Below are 21188 nucleotides of genomic sequence, written 5' to 3' on the forward strand. Positions count from 1 at the left end.
GCCATGTTTCGGGCTCGATGCTCGACCGTCCGATAAATGTTTTTTATAGCTGTTTTTCGAAAATAAGGTATGCATTATGCAACCCATTAGACATTTCATTTTTACGGATTTCTACATGATGTTAAAACTAAAATAGCTAATTATTATTGTCGGTCGATCGGACGACGGGCGGCGTATATCCAGACGATTTAGATATCCGGATTGATTCGGAATAATTTGATATTCGGATTGAACGGTTTAAAGTAAAATAATTTGATATTCGGATTGATCGGTTTAAAGTGCCATCAATAAAAAATGGCCCTATAACATTGTCGCCCAAAATACCTGCCCAAACATTCAATTTCTGAGGATACTGGGTACGAAACTGAAAACTTCTGTGCTCGTTTTCCTGAGACCAATAACGAACAATGGAAGGATTGTGTTTGCCATGTAATGGAAAAGAAGATTCATCAGAAAATAAAATATTTTTTAAAAAATATTCGTTTTCATTTGCCTTTTCCATCATGGTTTTACAAAATTCCATTCTTCGCCACTGGTCTTCAGGTAATATTTCCTGAGTTTTTAAATACTTGAAACATTTGTACCCATATTTTTTCCAGATACGAGCAACAGTTTTATTGCTCATTCCCAGTTCCTCTCCAACACTTCTAGTCGAATCAAGTTCGAGGGTACTGCAAACCATTTCTTCCCGCCGTTCTATATCCTGGACCACTTCAACAGGTGGTTTTTGACGTTTTGTGTGGCATTTTTTACAATCGTGAAGACAAAAAGATGTCTCAAAATTTGTAACCACATTTAAAACCGTTTTTGCACAAGGAATCGGTCTATTCTCAAATGTCACTGAAAACAAATCTCTACATTGTACTGCCAAATTGCCTCAATAAAACCATTTAATTAGTTGAACTCTTTCGGAAGGGGTATAAACAGCCATAGTGAAAAAAACACGAAAATAACGCTCAAAAATTATTAATGCAACGTGCAGTAACACAGCAAAGTGAGGTCTGCTGACTCCCGGTTCAAAAAATAAAAACGAAAAATTCCGCCGCCTGCAAGCCGCAACCAAGCGGTGTTGCCATTATTTTGGGTAATACGTAGCTCACGATAACACGATCTGTATACAGGTATAGCCGGCTATTATCCTTGCTAGCAGATGTGTTCCTCATTAGCAACCTATGTTTCATAGACCAAACCTTTCAGATAGCCCCAAAGAAAAAAATCTCGGGGTTTGAAATCAGGAGAATACGCGGGCCAAACGGGACCTCCTTATCCAATCCATCGTTGGTGAAATCTCTGATCTAAAGTTTGCACCAAAATGTGGAGGTGCCCCATCATGTTGAAACCACATGTTATTCGTAAGGTTTATCGGGATATTTCACAATAATCGAAGCAAAGTATTTTGTAAAAAATTTAGCTAAATATCTGCATTCAAAACTGGCAGGCAACAAGTAAACAATTATGTTCTCTCCAAGAATACCAGCCCAGATGTTTACAGAAAATTGTTGTTGGCGTCTTCTAGAAGCCATAGTGTGGATTTTTATCATGGATGATATGGAGACCCGGCTGTTTCTGGTATTGAAGCAACAATCGCGCGTAAAACATGCCTCAAAAACAATATTCTTTCAAAATTAAGCTCATTTCCATTTAAAAACAATTAAGCTCTTTGGATAATGTTCAGGATTTAAAGCTTGTACGCGTTGTAAATGAAAAGGGTAAAAGTTGTTCCTGGAGGACTTGATTTACCAAATTCCTAGATGATCCTATCAAAATGAAAATAACTATCTGCAGATTAGTTATTTTCCACATATTGTAATAATATTTTTTCAACCTGAACTGTACAAGCTGTTCTTGGGCGACCAGCTCCACCAGGACGTCTTAGTGTTCCAGTCTCTCCAAGGCGACGATGGATAAAAGAAAAGGTTGTATGATGAGGTTGCGTACAATTTGGATACCTCTCTTCATACAAGCGAGCTGCTTCTCTTCCATTCCAAAAAAAAACTGCACTGTATGCCAGATGCATATCGGCAAGTTCTTCAAATGATTGTCATTGAAATTAGTTGTCATTTTATTGCAAATGTTAAATTAATGCTATATGAGTCGATAAAAATGTCAACTAATTCCAAAAAATGAAAGTTTCTGATGATCCTAAGCTAGGAATGTTTGGAATGTTGATGATAAAGAAATGTTTTTTGTCCCGTAAATAGTGATTTAGTTAATACGCGAAATAATAGTACCAACAGCAATTTTTTTGCTTTAGAGCGCAAACGGCTCATTCACGGACATATTTTTACTGGACAAAAAATATTTGTTTTGATGTCCCCTACCACCCCTTGAAGTTTGTGCGTATATTTTTGGGACACCCGGTATAACAACTTCTACATGGTATCCCGGAAAATATGGGAAATTTCGTGGACTGCTGTCCTCGCTTTAACAATCCTGGATTATTCCTTATCACATCACAATGAATCCTGTTATTCTGTAAACGTTCCTTGCGAGTATCGACAGGACTTGAATACACCAAGGTTTTGAGGTGACCCCGTAGGTAAAAATCGAATGGCGTTAGATCGGGAGACCGAGGAGGCAAGGAGAATCTCAGACGCGGTTGCTTTCTCAATTAATTTTAAATTATACTTTAAAATTACAAATTATCAGCTTACGTACTCCTCTGTGCTATAGTATGCCTTTAACAGCAACATCTTAATTCTTAAAAAATAAAAAAAATTAAATTTGTTAAGTAAAAGTGGAAGATGGGAAATGGAGAGATTAATTATATAAGAAAAACGCATGTAAGAGTTAATTGTAGAGTAGTACTTTATGTACATCAGATTCGTATTCTTTAGAAAATAGCTGTATTATGTACAATTCTTTCTTTTACCTTGGTTTTCTAGTTGGCTTGCCATGAAGAAGCCAATTAGTAGAAACAGCGGTGTCATCCTTATTTTTTCTGTCTCCTGACTTACCTGATATTCCCACTAACCTATCATTTTAGTTTTGATTAGTTTTGTTCTGGTAGTAGTCTTTAAATAAAATTACTAAGAAATTATATTTTCAAGCAATATGGCTAAAAGCATTAATATTAAATATACGTCTTTTATTCTTCTAAAGGTAGTGAAGCTTGGCACCAACATGATATTCAAGAATTATGCAGAGTAATGTTTGATGCCCTAGAACATAAATTTAAAGATACTAAGCAAGCTAACCTTATCAATGACCTGTACGAAGGAAAGATGTTGGATTATGTCAAATGTCTAGAATGTGGCATTGAAAAATCTAGAGAAGACACATTTTTGGATATACCATTGCCTGTTAGACCTTTTGGGTGCACTGTGAGTTTTTCTGCTAGTTGTATCCCATAATATGAATATTGTTTCCGATATTATAATCTTTTGTTTAGGTGGCTTACAATAGTGTGGAAGAAGCACTTAGGGCCTTTGTTCAGCCAGAAACCTTAGAAGGAAATAACCAATATTTTTGTGAAAAATGTAATAAAAAGTGTGACGCTCACAAAGGATTAAAATTCACTAAGTTTCCATATTTGCTCACATTACACTTAAAAAGGTTTGATTTCGATTATAACTCTATGCATCGGATAAAGCTGAATGATAAGTGAGTGTCATAATGGCAGTTTGGCAAGCAAACACCAATATTTTTGCCTTTTTTTTTAGGGTAGTCTTTCCAGAGAAACTAAACCTGAACTCTTTTGTGCCACCAAGTAAATCGGAAACCGAACATACTAATATGGGTGATGGTGACGCAGCTGTAAAGTGTGATGATTGTAGTACTACGGATTCCGGCGCGGCTGATGACGAAAGTTGTCAGGGCACCGATTTGTCTTCAGCAGCCAACGGACAGGACGATAATTGTGCAGATGCGTGTAGCGATGAAGGTAAGTCATCATATTTTAAAATTTATTCCTTAAAGAAAAACGTTATTGGATATAGTTCAGTTCAGAGATCTATTAGAATCTTTGATGTGCCGCGAATAGTCCGTGTGCCGGTGTTGCTTGTATTGTCACATGACATGCATGTTTAAATCGCAAAATTTTATGTAGAAAGAGTCATAAAGTAATATTCTAAGCGATATTTAATCATTTCATTAAATAAATAAATGTTTTAAGCATTTTTTTAAGAATTTATACATTTGATTCGTAAAATTTGACTACATGCGCCAACGTACTATTTTGTTAGACGCCTGACCTCAGCACAGCCACTCAAGCGTGAAAAGTTGCACAGGTCCGGCCTTAAAATTTATTTGTATTTAAAACTTTAAGTTAGAAATTCAGGATAGTCGATAATAGTTTGAAAAGATAATATTTAATTTAAATATAAGATTTAAGTACGTAAAATGAGTTTAACCAAAAATTGTAATTTAATAAGTTTATAGTGAAGAAATAGTCCATACTTGCAGTGAAGTCGTAGGTTAAGGTAAAATGAAAACCCTTCAGTCTCCCTCCACTCATTTATTAATCATTTAGTTAACTTGAAATTCCCTACATGTTCGGACACAGTGGTGTCCATCATCAGCGGGTACTAAAAGGAAATAGTTCCGAACAAAAGACAAACAGACACAGAAAAAACTTAAAAAATTAATATAAGGTACACTTACAAAGGTTTAAAATTGGTAACAGGCACACGCCTCAGGGTTTGATAATATATCAAAAACCCTGTATTTATTAATTTATCATTTTAATTTTTTTATTTTTATTTGTTTACATTCTGTTATTGACAAGCACAGTAGGTGACATCTATGGGAGAAGTTCCAAAAGTGCCATGGTACCTGATGGTGTGTTACTACAATTTTCACTCACTTTTTCTACTCACTGTCTTAACTGTTCATAACTCTTCATAGTCTCTTAATACATCGTTCTTACCCTTTACAATTTCTTTCATATAGTACTTATCCGTTGCTTTCCTTCTCCACAGCGTACGAATCATTATGTTAACCGCGCCATCTAATATGTTCTCTATGAACCTTCTGCTCTCCTCTTGCTTTTACCAGAAGGAAAAACAAATAAAAATAAAAAAATTAAAATTGAAAACAATAGTAATAGAGGGTTTTTGATATGTTATCAAACCCTGAGACGTATGCCTGTTACCAATTTTAAACCTTTGTAAGTGTACCTTATATTAATTTATTTTTCTGTGTCTATTTGTCTTTTGTCTCCCGAATCTCTCCAGAATGTATCTCCGGAAGGTTGAGACTGAGGAATGTTTGTCTTAAGGTGTCTCTATGGTCAGAACCTCATTGTTTTTGTATTTAGAATACACACCTTTTCTTAGCAATTTGGCAATATCGGTGTCAAGTCCCTTTGATTGTCCTGCATCTTTCCTTTTTATTCTGCCTATAATCCTTTTTTTACAGGCATATTGTACTACAGGGAACCTCTGTTAAAAACGCTGTTTTTTGCAAAGCACTACAATGATTTGTGAACTAAGGATCATTCCTTAGATTGTTATAGATATTTAGATAAATTTGTTTGGCGTCTGTACTTAAACAATTACGTTTTAAAACTGCTTGATTTTCCTCTGTAGCTTCTACTTCCCTTGCTTCTTTTTGCTTCCTCAACACTAGAAAATGAACTATCAGAACTATGTAAGTCTAAATCACTGTCCAGATCACTCTTATTGTTTTCATCACAAATGTTATTGTCTTTCTTGTACACCCACAGTCTCCATAAGCCCGCACAAACATTCCTCTTCATTTGCCAAATTTTCCTGCCTATTTTCCCAGGGTCGAAACATTTTAAGGTCTTTAGGTATAATACCAAAACAAATCCACAAACACAAATAAAAAAACACACTTCCTCACAGTAAAAACTGCAAAAAATTTAGACAAATACAGGCTAAATTCAAAATTCTTTACTTTCATAAATGTGTAAAAAGCATAACCGGAAAACACATCAAATAATAACCTCACATGACCCCCCCTCCCAAATTTTAAAGGTGATAGACCCATCCAACAACTATTTTAAAGGAGATAGACCCATCCTTACAGATCTCTTTAAAAACACGTCGAGTACTGGGTTGGGTTATTTTTTTATTACGAAAGTAATAAAAAAATACCCCAAAAATTTATTTGGGTACGGCCCCGTAATTCTCAAAATCAGTGGGATAGAGAGAGATACACAATCACTTGCACAGCCTAAAGTAGGAATCCCCAGAATGTAGGTGTTTTTTCTTTGTTTAATAGACTGGCTAAAAAGAGGTGACAAGTCTGTGAGTGCTGGAAGTGTTTAAAATATTTTGTAAGATGCTTGGATTTTAGTCCGCGGTCAATTTTTTATATTATTTTCTTGTGATATTATTTTCTTTCTAAAAATTTACATTTTCGAAAGAAAAATAAAAAATTGTATAAAACATGAGGTTCTACGTATATTTAAAATGATTTCATAGATAAACAATATAAAATTTTGCCATTTAAACATGTATATCATGCGACAATAAATATGACATAGGCACACGGACTAGTTAGTGCGGCATCTGCGACACATCAAAGATTCTAATAGATCTCTGAACTGGACAATATGTATAGTCCTTTTATTCTTACTTGAAGCCAAATATTAAGCGACCGCAAAAAAATATATTGAACTCTGCCGCCGCGCGGTCAGAGGCGTGCCGTTAAAATAAAGCGGGTGGGTAATATAATAAGATAATCTTAATATTTTCAATGCAGTTTTTTTTATAAAAATAGTTTTATTAAAAAAATTAACTTCAACTGCTTTGATCTGAATAAATTATTATCATTTCTAAATCTGTTTTTGCTTTTGAACAGATTTAGAATCAATACTACCAAAATGTTTATTATTGTAAAGCTTACATGGGTTATGGTTTTGACGTTATGCAATGTTTTAAGTTAGGAGACCAAAAATCAGCTATTTTTAAGATAAAGATCCTTCTCCGGACATAAAGTTTAATTTAATATACAATGTGGTTTAAAAATTCACATAATATACAAAATGTCTCAGAGTTTTGCACTTTTATTTTATTTATAACTTATAAGGCTGTTCATATTAAATTGCCTACTTTTTCGCAATGGGTCAAGCAATCCTTGGAAATTTATTGACGGAATTGACAGATGCAATAATGAATCGGTTTGATGCACAATAACGTGCGATTTGTGTCCATAGTTTTTGAAAGAACTCGTCCATTATCTCAAAGAGACCTACGTAAGTCGAGACAAAATAAAATACTAAGTCTCGGTCTCAAAATATTTTTATTAACTAGTAGTATCTTTCACGAGATGACCTGCTTTGTACTCAAAGTAAAACTCTCTGAGACACCTTGTATGGTCAAAACACTTACATATATACTTACCAATATTTCATAGTCTAAAAGACTCTTTTCAGAAGATTGAGAAATATCTTTAGCAGACAAAAGTAACACATTTTTAAGATATCCTTCTGTACTGCCAGCATAAAGTATAATGATTCATTTCTTGAGCATAGAGTATTCAAAACACAATACGTTGTTTTGTGAATACGTCCTAATATATAATTCATAATACCTAATCATCATAATAATTCAACCCAAGCCAATGGTATTTGATTACATCATGCGCAAAACCACGTTTCATCTAAATATATTATTATGTCTATTTAATTCACGATATAACTTAATCCTACGCCACTGTTTTAAAATAATCTAAATATTAAAATATTAGAGGCAATTTTTTTACGGCGGCATGGGCATTGATCTGCTATTGAGGACCGATGCCGACGCACACCTGCATCGGGCGGTCTCTCTTTGCAAATCCACCGCGGCAGAGTATGCTGCCGGTGTACCGCGATCTCAAGATAATTCTGGGAAAAAAAAGTAGGTTTAAAACTGGCCCCGGTCGCATTTTTCTAAATGCCACACGTAAGTGTCAGGTTCAAAATGCCACTTGTAATCGCAAAACGCCGGTGCTAAACAGCACACGTTATCGCAAATATTTATGCGGAATTATAAACTACTTTATACACTCTGGCAAACGAGTCTGCAACAGCGAAAGAAATGTGTACCAAAGTTTTAAATGGCCAGATTTAGGTGTAGAAAAGCAATATTGCATAAGATTTAATTTAATTTATAAACCGATTTATAAATTAAATTTATCCTTTGCTGAGGAATATTGCTTTTGTCTACTTAAATCTGGCCATTTTAAATTTTGGTACAAATTCATTTCGCTGTTGCAGACTCGTTTGCCAGACTATACATTCAGACACAGAGGTAATTTCACTTACTTCATTTCGCGAGTATAATTTTTAAGAAGAGTGAAATTAATTTAAAACATGCCAGTATTAAATATTTATTAAATACATATATATTTAGGTACTCATTTATTTAAAACATGTAAATATTACTTTGCAATCTGTCGAGCTCCCAAAGCTCGATTTTATTCGACACAAGTACCTAGACTATGAGGAGCTAGATTTTCGTTTTTTTTTAAATTAGCAGGTTTTCTCCAAGACTGAAACCGCCTTCTGTCGGTGAACTTAGTTTTTTTTCTGGCAACAGTAGTTGGCTGTACAGAAATTTTCACACCTTTTCTTTTTGTATGGACCATTTGTCTTTTTAAAGAATAACATGGTTTGAAAGCTGTGTACAGTCTGCTCAAAAGAGAAGATGAACTATTCATATTTTTTGTGTAGTTTTGAATACAAGCTTTGACTCCACATTGACTCCAAATTGACTCCAAATTTTCAGGATCATCTTTAAGGTTATTTATTACTTTGTTGTCTAGATCAGTAATAAATTGTTTCTCAATCAGCAATTCTGTATTTGCGTTGTCAATATTATTATCATTTAATTTTACTGTACTGTACTTTTCGGTCGCTTAATATTTTCAAAATCCGTACCACTTGTCTGATCATCTACATTATCCACAACATGATTTAACTGGTTATTAATTTCGTTTTTATTTGCTGACTATTAGTTTGATATTTTTTTCTGATTGAAATGCAGTCGGTGTATTTTCAAGTAGTAATGGTTGAAGTAAATGTGAAGGTGGCTCACTATCTGTAGCAATTTCATATATAAAAACATTATAAAATGTTTTTTTGCTGTTCTGACAAAACATTGCAAGCACTATTAATGTTAAATTTTTTTATGGCTCCAGCCTGATGCTTGCACATTTTTCCCGTTTGGCCTTGGGGACAAGAACACATGCATATTTCCATATCAATAAAATACACGTTTTGTTTGAACTTAAAATAGTGTATTGCAAGTGACCTGTTTCATTGATGTTATTTAGATCAACGTCCTTTTCATCGGGAGCATATCGTTTAATATTTATTTTGTTTAGGACTAAATCCAAAAGTCTTTATTTGTAATACATGGAGAAACTCACAACAATAAAATCGACGAGCTGTACCAGATTATAGGCTTTGGTTCTTTCCAAGGGAATATCTTTAAATAGCCGGAATATGACTTCAATCATATTATTGGTGTTTAAACCCCTAGTTAAAAATTGCTTCCTATAGTATATACACCACATGTGCTTGCGTTTTATAAGAAGTTACTAATGGTAATAAAAGTGTTGCTCTGCTAAACCGCTCAATTAAGGCCCCTACAGTAGTTAAAATATAACATAAAACACAATATAACAATATAATACAATACATATAACATAGTTATAACAAAAAGTGATATAACTATAACTTTAATTAAATAGGTATCATTGAATACTTACCTCAACTTCTTCCTTTGTTTTTAAATTTATTCTGAAGGTTTCTTCTGAAATTTTATTGTTATTGTAACTATGAGGTAATCCAGCAAAATTCTCCATTGCGTATTAATATGACAATTTTTAAATTATCTTTTATTTGTTTACTTTAAATATAACCTCCTAATCTCTACCACATGCAATTATGAAGCTTCAGCTAATCGTTTAACGTTTTTGTTAACCGCGTGGTGTCATAGATATGCTTTTATTGTAGCGCGCCAATTTGCGATAACGTGTGCTGCTTAGCATGCTGTTTTGCCATCGCAAGTGGCGTTTAGACAGATCGCTCGAGTATCAGCCGATTTGCGATTACGTGGGGCGTTTAGAAAAATGCGCCCCGGTCTATCGGTCTTTCGTCGGCACGCTTTCATCGTTTTTATCGTCATTCAAGTGAGAATAAAAGGACTATTACTGATATATTATACTAGACCCTCTGTCTTATTTTTAGAAAACTGTAGTAGCATATACAGTGACCGCCTAAAGTTCCGCATAAATTCGATAAAAATTAGAGACATGATTTTTTGAGAAAGCGCTCGAACCCGTCGATTTTTATTTTAAGTTGCGCATTATTTCACATACATTTTTAGATACAGGGTGGAACAAAAAAAAGATATGACGTCATCGGTCATTTTTTTAAACGGAATGCTATATTTTTTATTGCATTTATGAAATATAGGCGAAATTCCAAGCAAGTTTCGTATAACACACATTATCTCAAAACTCAACTGTTTCCGAAAAAATTTACATTTAAATAACAAGAACACAAATTAAGGTAAAATCGAGGATAAAAATAATGTTATAAACACTGCCAATTGTTTCTATTTCCATGGTTGCACTTGTAAAGAATTTCCATTTTCGAATGTCACTGTCAGTTCGAAAATTAATAGTTTTTATCAGAATAAATTATGGCTAATTTAACGGAAATCCAACGAATTGAAATTTTAATAATGCTAGGGTACGGGGATCGACTGCGCATGCAAAAAGAAGTAAGTGACCTGTTTAATGCCAAATATTCAAACCATCCTATTTCTCATCCTAGTCAACAGTTAGTAGAATAGAGCACAATGTCATAACTTCAGGTCAAGTTAGGGATTTGCCAGAAGATCAGGTCGTCCAAAAATTTCTGAAGAAACAAAATTAAACGTTCTGCTCTCCATCGAAGAAAATCCAAACAATGCAACTTCACAAATTTCAGTTTGTGATGATAATATAGCCGGAAAGTCAGTAAGACGCATCTTAAAAGCAAATGAATACCACCCTTATAAAATTAGACTAATACACGAATTAAATGAGGACGATCCTGATCGAAGAAACCAATTTTGCGAGCAAATGATGAACATTTGCAATAATAACCGTTAGTTTGTGTTTTCGGATGAAGCAACTTTTTGTTTAAACGGTGTAGTAAATCGGCAAAATTGTCGGCACTGGTTAGTGTCAAATCCACAGTGGGCAACTGAGGCTCATACGCAGTACCGTAAATCTATTAATGTTTGGGCTGGTATCGTGGAAAATAAAGTACACTACCGCTCAAAAGTATTTGCCCACATATGATTGTTTTAAAGTTATAACTAAAAATAATAAACCCATCATTTATTCTTATGAAACGGTTTATTTATAACAAAATGAATATAAACAATACATTTTTCAATTAGTTAAATTTGAGAAAATCAAATTTTGGATTCATCTACATGTCCGCCTCGATTTTTAATAACAGCTTTACAGAGTTTCGGTAGTCTTCTAATTAATTTGTCCAAAATTTCCTGAGGTATCTTGTGCCACTCTTCTTGGATGACGCCTCAGAAGTCTTCTTTTGATGTGGGGCATGATTTTCGCACTTGTCTATCCAGTTCATCCCACAGTAATTCGATAGAATTGAGGTCCGGTGATTGTGGGGGCCATACCATAACTTTCAGAAGATGTTGCCTTTGTAATTGACCCAAATATTGATTGCACAATTTCGACGTGTGCTTGGGGTCATTGTCATGTTGAAAGTTGAAGTTTTCTCCAATTATTCGAGTATCAGAAGGAAGTACATTGTCACTTAAAATTGTTTTCTAACCCTCTTTTCGAAGAATTCCCTCTATTCTAATTAGATCCTTCGAAACAACCCCACACCATCACCATACAGTTCTCAGCGACCCTTCCATTGGCATAACGGCGAACAAAAACTCGCCTCTTCGTTCCAAAAACCTGGAATTTCTACTCGTCACTCCAGAAAACTTTCTTCCAGTCATCAATGGTCCATTCTTTGTGTGATTGGGCCCACTCAAGTCTTTTCTTCTTATTAACATCCTTCAGTAGCGGTTTTGATACAGCTAAACGTCCTTTAAGACTAGCATTATAAAGTCGCCGTTTTACTGTCGAAACGCTGACCGCTTTTTTACGCTCCTTGTTTTGGGCGGTAAGGCGTCTATTGGGTTTGCTTGTAATTATAATATTTAAATCCTCCTTTGAACTTGTTGCCTTTGGCCTTCCAGATCGAGGTTTGTTGCTAATAGTCCCTTCTCTGGTGAATTTCCTAACATTATAATCGACAGTCCGCCTTGGAATCCCCAAATCCGTCGAAATTTGACGGTTAGTCTTTCCAGCCTTATGAAGTTCAATGATAATACCTTTTGTTTCTACCGATAACTCTTTTATTTTAGCCATTTTAAAGAAGGTTGAAAAGCCAGCAAAGAAACGGGGACAATCGTCAATAATAAAGCGAAATTATTTACCAATGTTACATAAAATCAATTCTTGAAGACTAAACACCTTTAAATGTTTCAAATTTCATCGGAAACGAGCTCTAGACAGATTAGTTTTTTAGAAGAGTGCATATTTTCACTACATTGTTTGTTATTTGCAAGACTATTTTTAAATACTCGGTGTTTTTCAACGAACCATAGTTGATTGGTATGCTGTTTAAGCATATATGCAATTTACAAAAGAGATACAATCTAAATATAGGTATAAAGATAAGATATTTGTATCTAATTTAAAATATTAAAAATAATACATGGTGGGCAAATACTTTTGACCGGTAGTGTAATAGGGCCATACTTTTTCGAAGAAAACTTAACAGGACAACGCTATTTGAATTTTCTTCAGGAAGATCTTATCCTTGCTTTGGCTGCCCTATACCCAGACGAACAAGACCCTGCTGTCCCGACAGATAATTTGCGGTTTCAGCAAGACGGCGCACAGTATTGCAACTTATAGGGAAATCAGGACAAAAATCATTATCACTAGATAAAAGTTAAACTAACCACTTTAAAATTTTTATTTATACATGGACACTTTAACCAATAACATTAAATCATATTTTAAACAAAAAAGTGCATTGGTGTCTCCATACAGGGTGAAACAAATCAGGACAAAAATCATTATTCAACTATAAGTTAAAGCCATTTTTTTGGTTTTATTTATACATGGACACTTTTACCAACAACCTATCAAGCTATACATAGTTTGAATAGAAATTGGTGTCTTTATACAGGGTGACAAAAAAAGAAGTTATTTACAACACTAAACATCTTAGGGTACATTATCATTTTCTAAAAGTAACGAATCTGTTTCTATATGGTCATTTAAATATTCTACAATATCCATATCCCACGTTATGGGTTTGTTTTGTTTTTTTGACAGATTTCTAAGATAAGCCAAGTTAGGGTCGGAAGTTATCAAAAGGGTTCTAATGAGGTCTGTATTACTTTGAATTCTCGATACTTTTCGTGTGTGATCTAAACGAATTTTTCTGAATTCTTTGTGTCTGGCTTCGAGAGCATCTTCTGCCAGCTGCCCTACAGGGAGTTCAAAAAAGCTAATAATTTCGCAACCGTGCGTTAACATTTTATGAACTACTAGGCATGTAGTACCATCCATAAAAATTTAAATAAATGCTCCTAGTATCAATAAGTAAGGAGTGAAATTTAGGTACGTTAATCTTAGAACCTGAAGAAACTCTTAAAATTAATTGAAAGTTTTTAATTAGAGTTGAGTCGAGACCTGTTATTTCAGAGCTAATTTCTACGTTTTTAAAAAATGTCCTGGCAGTATTTTCATCATTTGTGGATTCATACTCGGGCTTTGGCTTATCGACAATTAATCCCAATTTGTCTTTAAATTCTAACTGAATTCTTTTCTTTGTATTTTCAAAAATGTCCTTACTTTCACCACCTTTTACTTGCCACGTTTTTAATTGTAAGCGATAGGCGATGTGAAATACACACTCAAAAAAACGAATCCAGCAATCAAGTGTCGATAGGCCAAAGCGATAGTTTTCAGCATTTGGTGTTCTTTGAAGCACTGAGTCCTGGTTCATTTGCCTTGGTGTGGCTCCACAAATAATGCACCTGGATGTAGAACAGGTTTCTGAAAGGGTATTGGCCACACTACCGTCAAACATAGGAAATAACATTTCGTAAGAAACATTTACATTTTTTTCTGAAGAAAAAGATGGTAAATATTAAGATTAGTTATTAATGACTCAATTTCGCCATGAACGGTTCGAACAACATCTGAAGTTTCTTTTGTAAATTTAAATGCAATTGGTCGACAATACATTGTTGATGATGAACGTGGGTTAGACCATATACTTTCTCCATTTTCATTATCAATTAATCTAAGAGGAACTAATGCGACAAGAAACATGTACTCATCTGTTGGCAAACTATCTTCAAATTTTTGCTTATAAACACTATGCCCCGAGCTACCGTCAAACCCCCATTTGCAAATTAATTTAAAATTTTTGTCAGAATGTATTATAATATCCTGAATTTTTAAAATACTCTCTGCAGTTTTATTTAGAAGCTCTTGAAGATTAAAAACTTAACTTTAGCTGAAGTGTCAGTCACAATAATTTGCGAGGGTAAAAATGTTTTTTTACATTCAAATAGAGTGCGATAGCTCGGAAAACAGTTTGTATGCAAAGAATTAATCTTAGAACACAGTATGTTATATCTCTCAACCGAAAGGTTTAGGTCGTGGTAAAGTGCTAAGGCATCTTCAGGTGCTAATTTTTTTGCCTCTGAAGGAATTTCCTTTCGTTGAGAATTAATCCTCTCTGCCGCAAAACATATTTCTTCTGGCGTATAATTTGTCAACAACTCTTGTACTCTGCGCAATTTGGTTCTTTTTGATGCAGCTTCAAAAGGCACATGCGGTCTTCGACGACTAGGTCTTGGTTGAGGATCCACTTCCATGTCAGTTGCTTCAGTTGGAATATTTGGTTGGAAATAGGGTAAATGAAGAGTGCTTTGTAACCACGTCGAATGTTTTTTAAGAAAAGCATATCGGCGTCTTCCACAATTGTTCCACATTCTTTCTAACGAAACAGAAAATAGCTTGCTGCTATTTAGCAGCTTTGCTTCAATGTCAGTTGAACAATTATCTAATGCAAAATAAGTTTTAATTGTTTCCATTATTCCTGATGCCTTTTTATTTTTTTCGCAACTTAGCCATTTTTCATACAGGTTTGTATTAGGTATGGTTTTTTCTAAAAAAAAACAAAAATTCCGCATTATTCCGCAAAAAGTGATGGGTGTCATTTAAAAGCAAACACTGGAGCATTGATCCTAAAAATTTTATGAAACAACTTTAAACCACTTTTTGTAAATCTTGATGAAAGTGAGAAAAAGGGTATTTTAACACTTTTAATTATATATCTGCAAAAGGCTTAACATGAAAATGATAACTTACCTTCGAAAATGTTGTTCATACTTAAGTCTGCAAATTAAAAATATATTAACTTTAAAACACTAGTGCACACTACAACAATTTTATTTTAAAGTAAACTTCTAAAAATAACTACAAATCTTTATCGGTATAAAATGTTTTTATTATCCAAAAATTTCTGAATAAAAAAAGTTAAAGGTACCTGCCTTATCTTACTCGGGTATTTTGCTAAACATAACACCAAGAATGTTTTAAAAATTAAATACTTTATTTGTGCATTTTTGTCCATTGGTTGCAACACTGTGCGGCGCACCGCCACATTTCATTCGAGATGTCCGTAATTACTTGGATACAGTGTTCCCAGGCAGATGGATAGGATGAAGAGGGCCAATAGAGTGGCCGGCCAGGTCACCAGACCTAAATCCCTGCGATTATTTTCTATGGGGGGTACCTGAAAAGTAAAGTTTATATTGAGAAGCCAAACAACGTAGAAGATTTGAAAAATAGAATTAGATATGAAGTTAGACGTATATCAGCCGAAATAATTGATTGTGTTTTACATGAGTTTGTAAAATAAAAAATATACCATTCCATTTAAAAAAATGACCGATGACGTCATATCTTTTTTTTTGTTCCACCCTGTATACAAAAATGTATGTGAACTAATGCGCAACTTAAAATAAAAATCGACGGGTCCGAGCGTTTTCTCAAAAAATCATGTCTCTAATTTTTATCGAATTTATGCGGAACTTTAGGCGGTCATTGTATGTACGTATTCATCGACAACTTTATCGGTGTCTCGAAAAGGAATTTATGGGGTGTGACGGATCTATTAAAAGTTTTAAAGCAAATTTGTCGTATTGATCCCCTAAAAACAGCATATTTGTTTAAAATTTAATACAACTATCATTCTATATGCTAATTATTAATTCTCTAAAAACTAAAAAAAATAAACTTTTTTGAAGGTTCAATCTTAACTTTATTTAACTATTAAATTATTTGGTTTCTTAGGTATAGATGTAAGCTCAGGCAATAATCAGAATGAACCCGAAGCAAAAGGCCCCTACGTTTATGAACTCTTCAGTATAATGATTCATTCTGGAAGTGCTTCCGGTGGTCATTACTATGCCTATATTAAAGATTTTGATAAGAATTCTTGGTTTTGTTTCAACGACCAAACCGTTAGTCCTATAACAGAAGACGATATAAAGAAAACTTACGGCGGAGGGCCGCAACGGGGTTATTCGGGAGCGTACAGTTCTAGTACCAATGCCTATATGCTAATGTATAGGCAAATTGATAAGGATAGGAATTGTAGGTGAGTCATTACTGGTAGTTATTTATTTAAGATAAACTAAATACTTTTCAAACAGACAAATTCATAGACATGAAAATTTCAAGTTTTGTAATTAAATTACTCTTGGTATAGTTTAGGTGAAGTTACTTGGACAAGTATAAAAACTTAAAACGTTTAGCACGCGGCGTTTTCTTTATAAGGCATTGGTGTGCATATAATTTTAATTTCTCTGGCTTAATATTTATAGTAAATATGTTATTTTACAACCAACAAAAACATTTATCAGGCAAAACTCATGGTTAGATTTAATGACAGATATTTTTTTTTAAATTATTACAGAAAATGTCAACAAAATAAAATTGTATTGGGTAAAAATGCAAATAACTTCGAAAAAATTGTTGGTTTGTTGTAGCACAGGTATAAAATAATGTGGTAGCCGTGCTGCATTATAATATTGTTATACTTGCCTCCGCTGATATTTGTTTCGATAAGCCCAAAAATTCCCGCTGAACTTCAAATATCTTTGTGATATGTGAATAAGTCTATTTTCTTCTTCGTTTCAATATTTGAGTGTATGAGATTTTTTTTTAATTGATATTTAATATAAGTGACATAATACCCAAAAATAAATGACTCATTAATTTTAATGTCAAAAATTTAATTTAACCTTGAATTTGCAATTGAAAAACGGTACTGTATTTTTTTTATTAAGCAAATATTAACGATATATCTTTTAACGTATATTGTATTTAAAAATTATAATTCAGGTTTAAAATATATTCAAGTCAAAAATGACACGTGTGAACACCACAAAATTCGTAATTTTCATGTCGAAACACCTAAAGTCACCAATTTTAAAGACGATACTGCTTAAAATCACAAAATCATTAAGAAATTTTAAATTAAAATTCCAACTTTAAATACCCTGTATCTCGTAAACATGCAACATTTGTATACGACAGGTTAAGCTCAATCGCCATATTTTGGTATGTAGTATCTCCAGTTCAGAGGTTGGCCATTCTTAAAGAATCACCCTGCATAATATCTAGTAAAAAATGACGTTTATAAATAATAGAACGCAATTCAAGTTAATATTTTACTTATACAGTATAACCTCGATTATCTGAATCATTAATTGCAAGTGCCCGTTCGTATAAGCAAAATGTTCGGATAATTAAGTTTTACATAAAAACATGTTTTTGTTGCAAATTTCTTTATTAAAATATGTATACAACCTTTAAGTAAAACATTTCATGTCAGTTTACATTTTTTTATAAACATATAAATATGTAAAAACCTTGACACAAAAAAAACACTTATTTAAAAAAATCAGTATTTTTTTTTGCTTTATAGCATTCATTGCCATTTGGTTAGCCCTATTTCTCATTTCCTCCAATAGTGTCCACCAATTCCTATGGTGTTGAGCTTCTCCATTATTATTTGCCCACTCTATACATTTATCAAAAGAGGATACCGCTTCATTATGCATTATAGACTTGGTAGCTATGAGCCCATGTTCTTTTTCTGAATCTTGATCTTCGTCATCCAAATTTATTATAATATCTTCTTCGGTCATTTTTTCGACGGTTTCTTCTTTTCCTACAGCCCACTGTTGTATTTCCTCATCAGCTAAACTTATTTCAATTTTTTTTTGATAGATCTATGATTTCACCCAGCTCTTGATGAAAAATACCTATTTTTAAGCGATTCGCTAAACTAGCAAGAGATATTAGATCGTCTTCATCCCACTCCTGTGCAATCAAATTTGGTGGTAAGAGCGATTTCCAAGATCTTCTTAACAAGCTTTGATTGACATTTTGCCAAGCTTCAGCCAGTTCGGTTACGACATTCTTTAAGGTAATTTTTTTTCAATTCCGCCGATATATCTCCTGGTGTTTCAACAATTTTTTTTAAAAGCTTTTTCCGATAGTACAGTTTGACTGCTTGAATTACGTGTTGATCCATTGGTTGGATCAAAGGAGTGCAGTTAGGAGGTAAAAACATTACACAAATTTGTTTATCCTCGCTGGATAAATTTTCTGGATGTCCAGGTGCATTATCAAGGAGTAGCGGTGCTTTTTCAAGTAAACCCAAGTCATGCATTTTTTGACGTCCGGCGGGGACAAAGCACGTGTGAAACCATTCTGTGAAAATTTCTCTTGTTACCCATGCTTTTTTTTGACCCATGTAAACTACAGGAATGTAATGGCTTTTAAATGAACGTGGCCTCTTTGATTTACCAAGAACCAGTAATTTTAACTTGTCTCTACCTGACGCATTTGAACAAGGCATAAATGTTATCCGTTCTTTATTTTGTTTTCTGCCTGGAGGTGAATTTTCCTGGTTATAAACCAATGTTTTTTGCGGCAACATTTTCCAAAATAGCCCACTTTCATCAGCATTATAAAGCCTAACTCCTTAATTTTATCATGAAGTTTTAGTTTGAAAGGATCTACTGCAGAGAGGTCACTGGAAAGTTTTTCCCCGGAAATAGAAAGCTGTCGAATTCCAAATCTCTGCTTAAAATTTTGGAGCCACCCTGAGCTAGCTTTAAACGTATTATTACCATGCAGTTGCCTTTTCACAAATAATTTCCCCAGACACTGGTGTACCTGTAATTTAATTTTTAAAAAATCGTAAGTTTGAGAAACATTTATGCATTGATATTTTACCTCTAGACCTCTCCTGCAAAAACCAGGTGTAAACCGCCTTCTCTACGTCAGGATTAGCACTTAACTTAAGACTCTTTCGATTTCCAGGGCCGCCATCCAAGCTAGCAAAGTAGGCCAAAAGTTTTGTTCTTCTTTATATCACAGATCGTAGATTTACAAACACCATATTTAGTAGCTAAATTTGACACATTGTCACCAGCGTCAATACTTTTTAAAATTGTGACCTTATCACTCAACTTCAAACAAATGCGTTTTCTCTTTGACATATTTGCAGTGCATATACCTAATTGTGTTACACTCAGGAACAAAGAGTCTAGAACATTACGTAACACGCCGCTTAACTAATGAACAAAACGACCAAAGCAAACACCCGAGAAACTGACGAGTCGAGACCTGCAAATTGACGCCACTGTTAATCAAGAGGGTTCGGATAATGACCAAAAATTTGTTGGTTCAGCTAATCGGATATTCGGATAAACGCGTGTTCGGATAGTCGAGGTTATACTGTATTCGTTTTTTTAAAGAAAAATGTAAAATAACAATAATCAAACGTATAAAATAATTTCATTTCCTATTTTTGACCGCGCGACTCTGGTATAATAATATTCCCGGCCCGTCCACAATTCAATCCCAGCAGTATCGAAAGAATCTCGTATCTTCGTCTATTTGACGTTATCTGCGCCGAACTTGCCTATCTCTATCTGACAAATATTGATTGTTGAACGGGCCGTTTACCGTGGAAAGACTCGAATCGACCGTAAATACATATATACGGGAGTCGATCACTAAATATCGTAATATATTTTGAAGTTTATTTTAATGCGTATATGTAGTATGTTGATTGTATTTTGTGCATACTCAATTTTGGAGTTTGACCAAGTAACTTCACCTAAACTATAAATGAATACTATCTGAATAAAAACTTATACCGTCTGTTTTCACCTTATAAAATTTTCAAATGGTATTAAAAACAATCAATGATTGAAACTAAAATAATCAATTAAGATTTTAATTTGCCTCACGTCAGTATTATTTTTAAAAAAATTATTGCTAAGCAAACGTTTTAAAATTTTTTTACCTGATTACAATCAAAAGGTGAAACTCAACAATTTCTCAGAAAATTTTATTTATTCTTCCCCTTATAAGCTTATGGCTAATATGATCCCCAAATTTGAGGTGATAAATAAACCAAATACATGAATTCATAAGCTTCTTCACTTTACTTGGAGAAAAGTCGTATAAGCAATGACCATAAACAAAATGACAATATTTTGAATGAAAATAAGAGTTATTTTTTTGTTGAGCATGTCTTTGCAACATAAATGAGTGCTTATCGCAGGCATATTTAAAAATGGCAGATACACATGAATTAAGTCAGTCTGTTATTTTGGCGACTGTGAAATTTGGGTGTTGACTGCGTTGCATCCGTCCACGAAAATAACGGTCGGATTATGTTCGGTGATAAGGGATAAGATATAATAATAAGGGACCTAATAAAAAATTTTGTGGCACGCCTCTATCCAAATGACGGGGTCAGACTTAATATCAGCCTCGATTATGTGGGATCTTTTTTCAAAATAACTGCATCAATCAGATATTTTGAAATGAACATTTGTGATTTTGATTGGAAACCATAAGACGCCAATTTAGGATAAAAAATAGAGTGATCCAAAGTGTTAAAGGCCTCGCTTTAATCCAATACTTTCAAAAGTGCCGTCGCAACCTTAAAGCCTTATCGAGTTTTGTTTCCGTTTATAGAGCAGAAAGAGACAGTATTTTAACAAGTTAAGTCCATATTTGAAAAAGTTTTAACTTAAACTTGCTTATTGTCATCCCATTCGGAATAAACTTGATTATACAGTTTGCAT

At 33.8% G+C, this 21188-nt stretch overlaps 1 protein-coding gene across 1 annotated transcript in view; it reads left to right on the forward strand.

The window, feature by feature from the left end:
- Window positions 1–21188, forward strand: part of LOC126742144 (ubiquitin carboxyl-terminal hydrolase 47) — a gene marked incomplete at its 3' end in the record, with an annotated part of 88161 nt that overhangs the window by 16854 nt on the left and 50119 nt on the right. Inside the window, exons 6-9 of the mRNA XM_050448718.1 lie at window positions 3103–3323; window positions 3392–3603; window positions 3663–3883; window positions 16363–16669. Coding sequence (XP_050304675.1) covers window positions 3103–3323; window positions 3392–3603; window positions 3663–3883; window positions 16363–16669 — 961 coding nt within the window. The remainder of the gene's footprint in view (window positions 1–3102; window positions 3324–3391; window positions 3604–3662; window positions 3884–16362; window positions 16670–21188) is intronic.

Source organism: Anthonomus grandis, chromosome 1, assembly GCF_022605725.1.
Source record: "Anthonomus grandis grandis chromosome 1, icAntGran1.3, whole genome shotgun sequence".
NCBI lineage: Eukaryota > Metazoa > Arthropoda > Insecta > Coleoptera > Curculionidae > Anthonomus > Anthonomus grandis.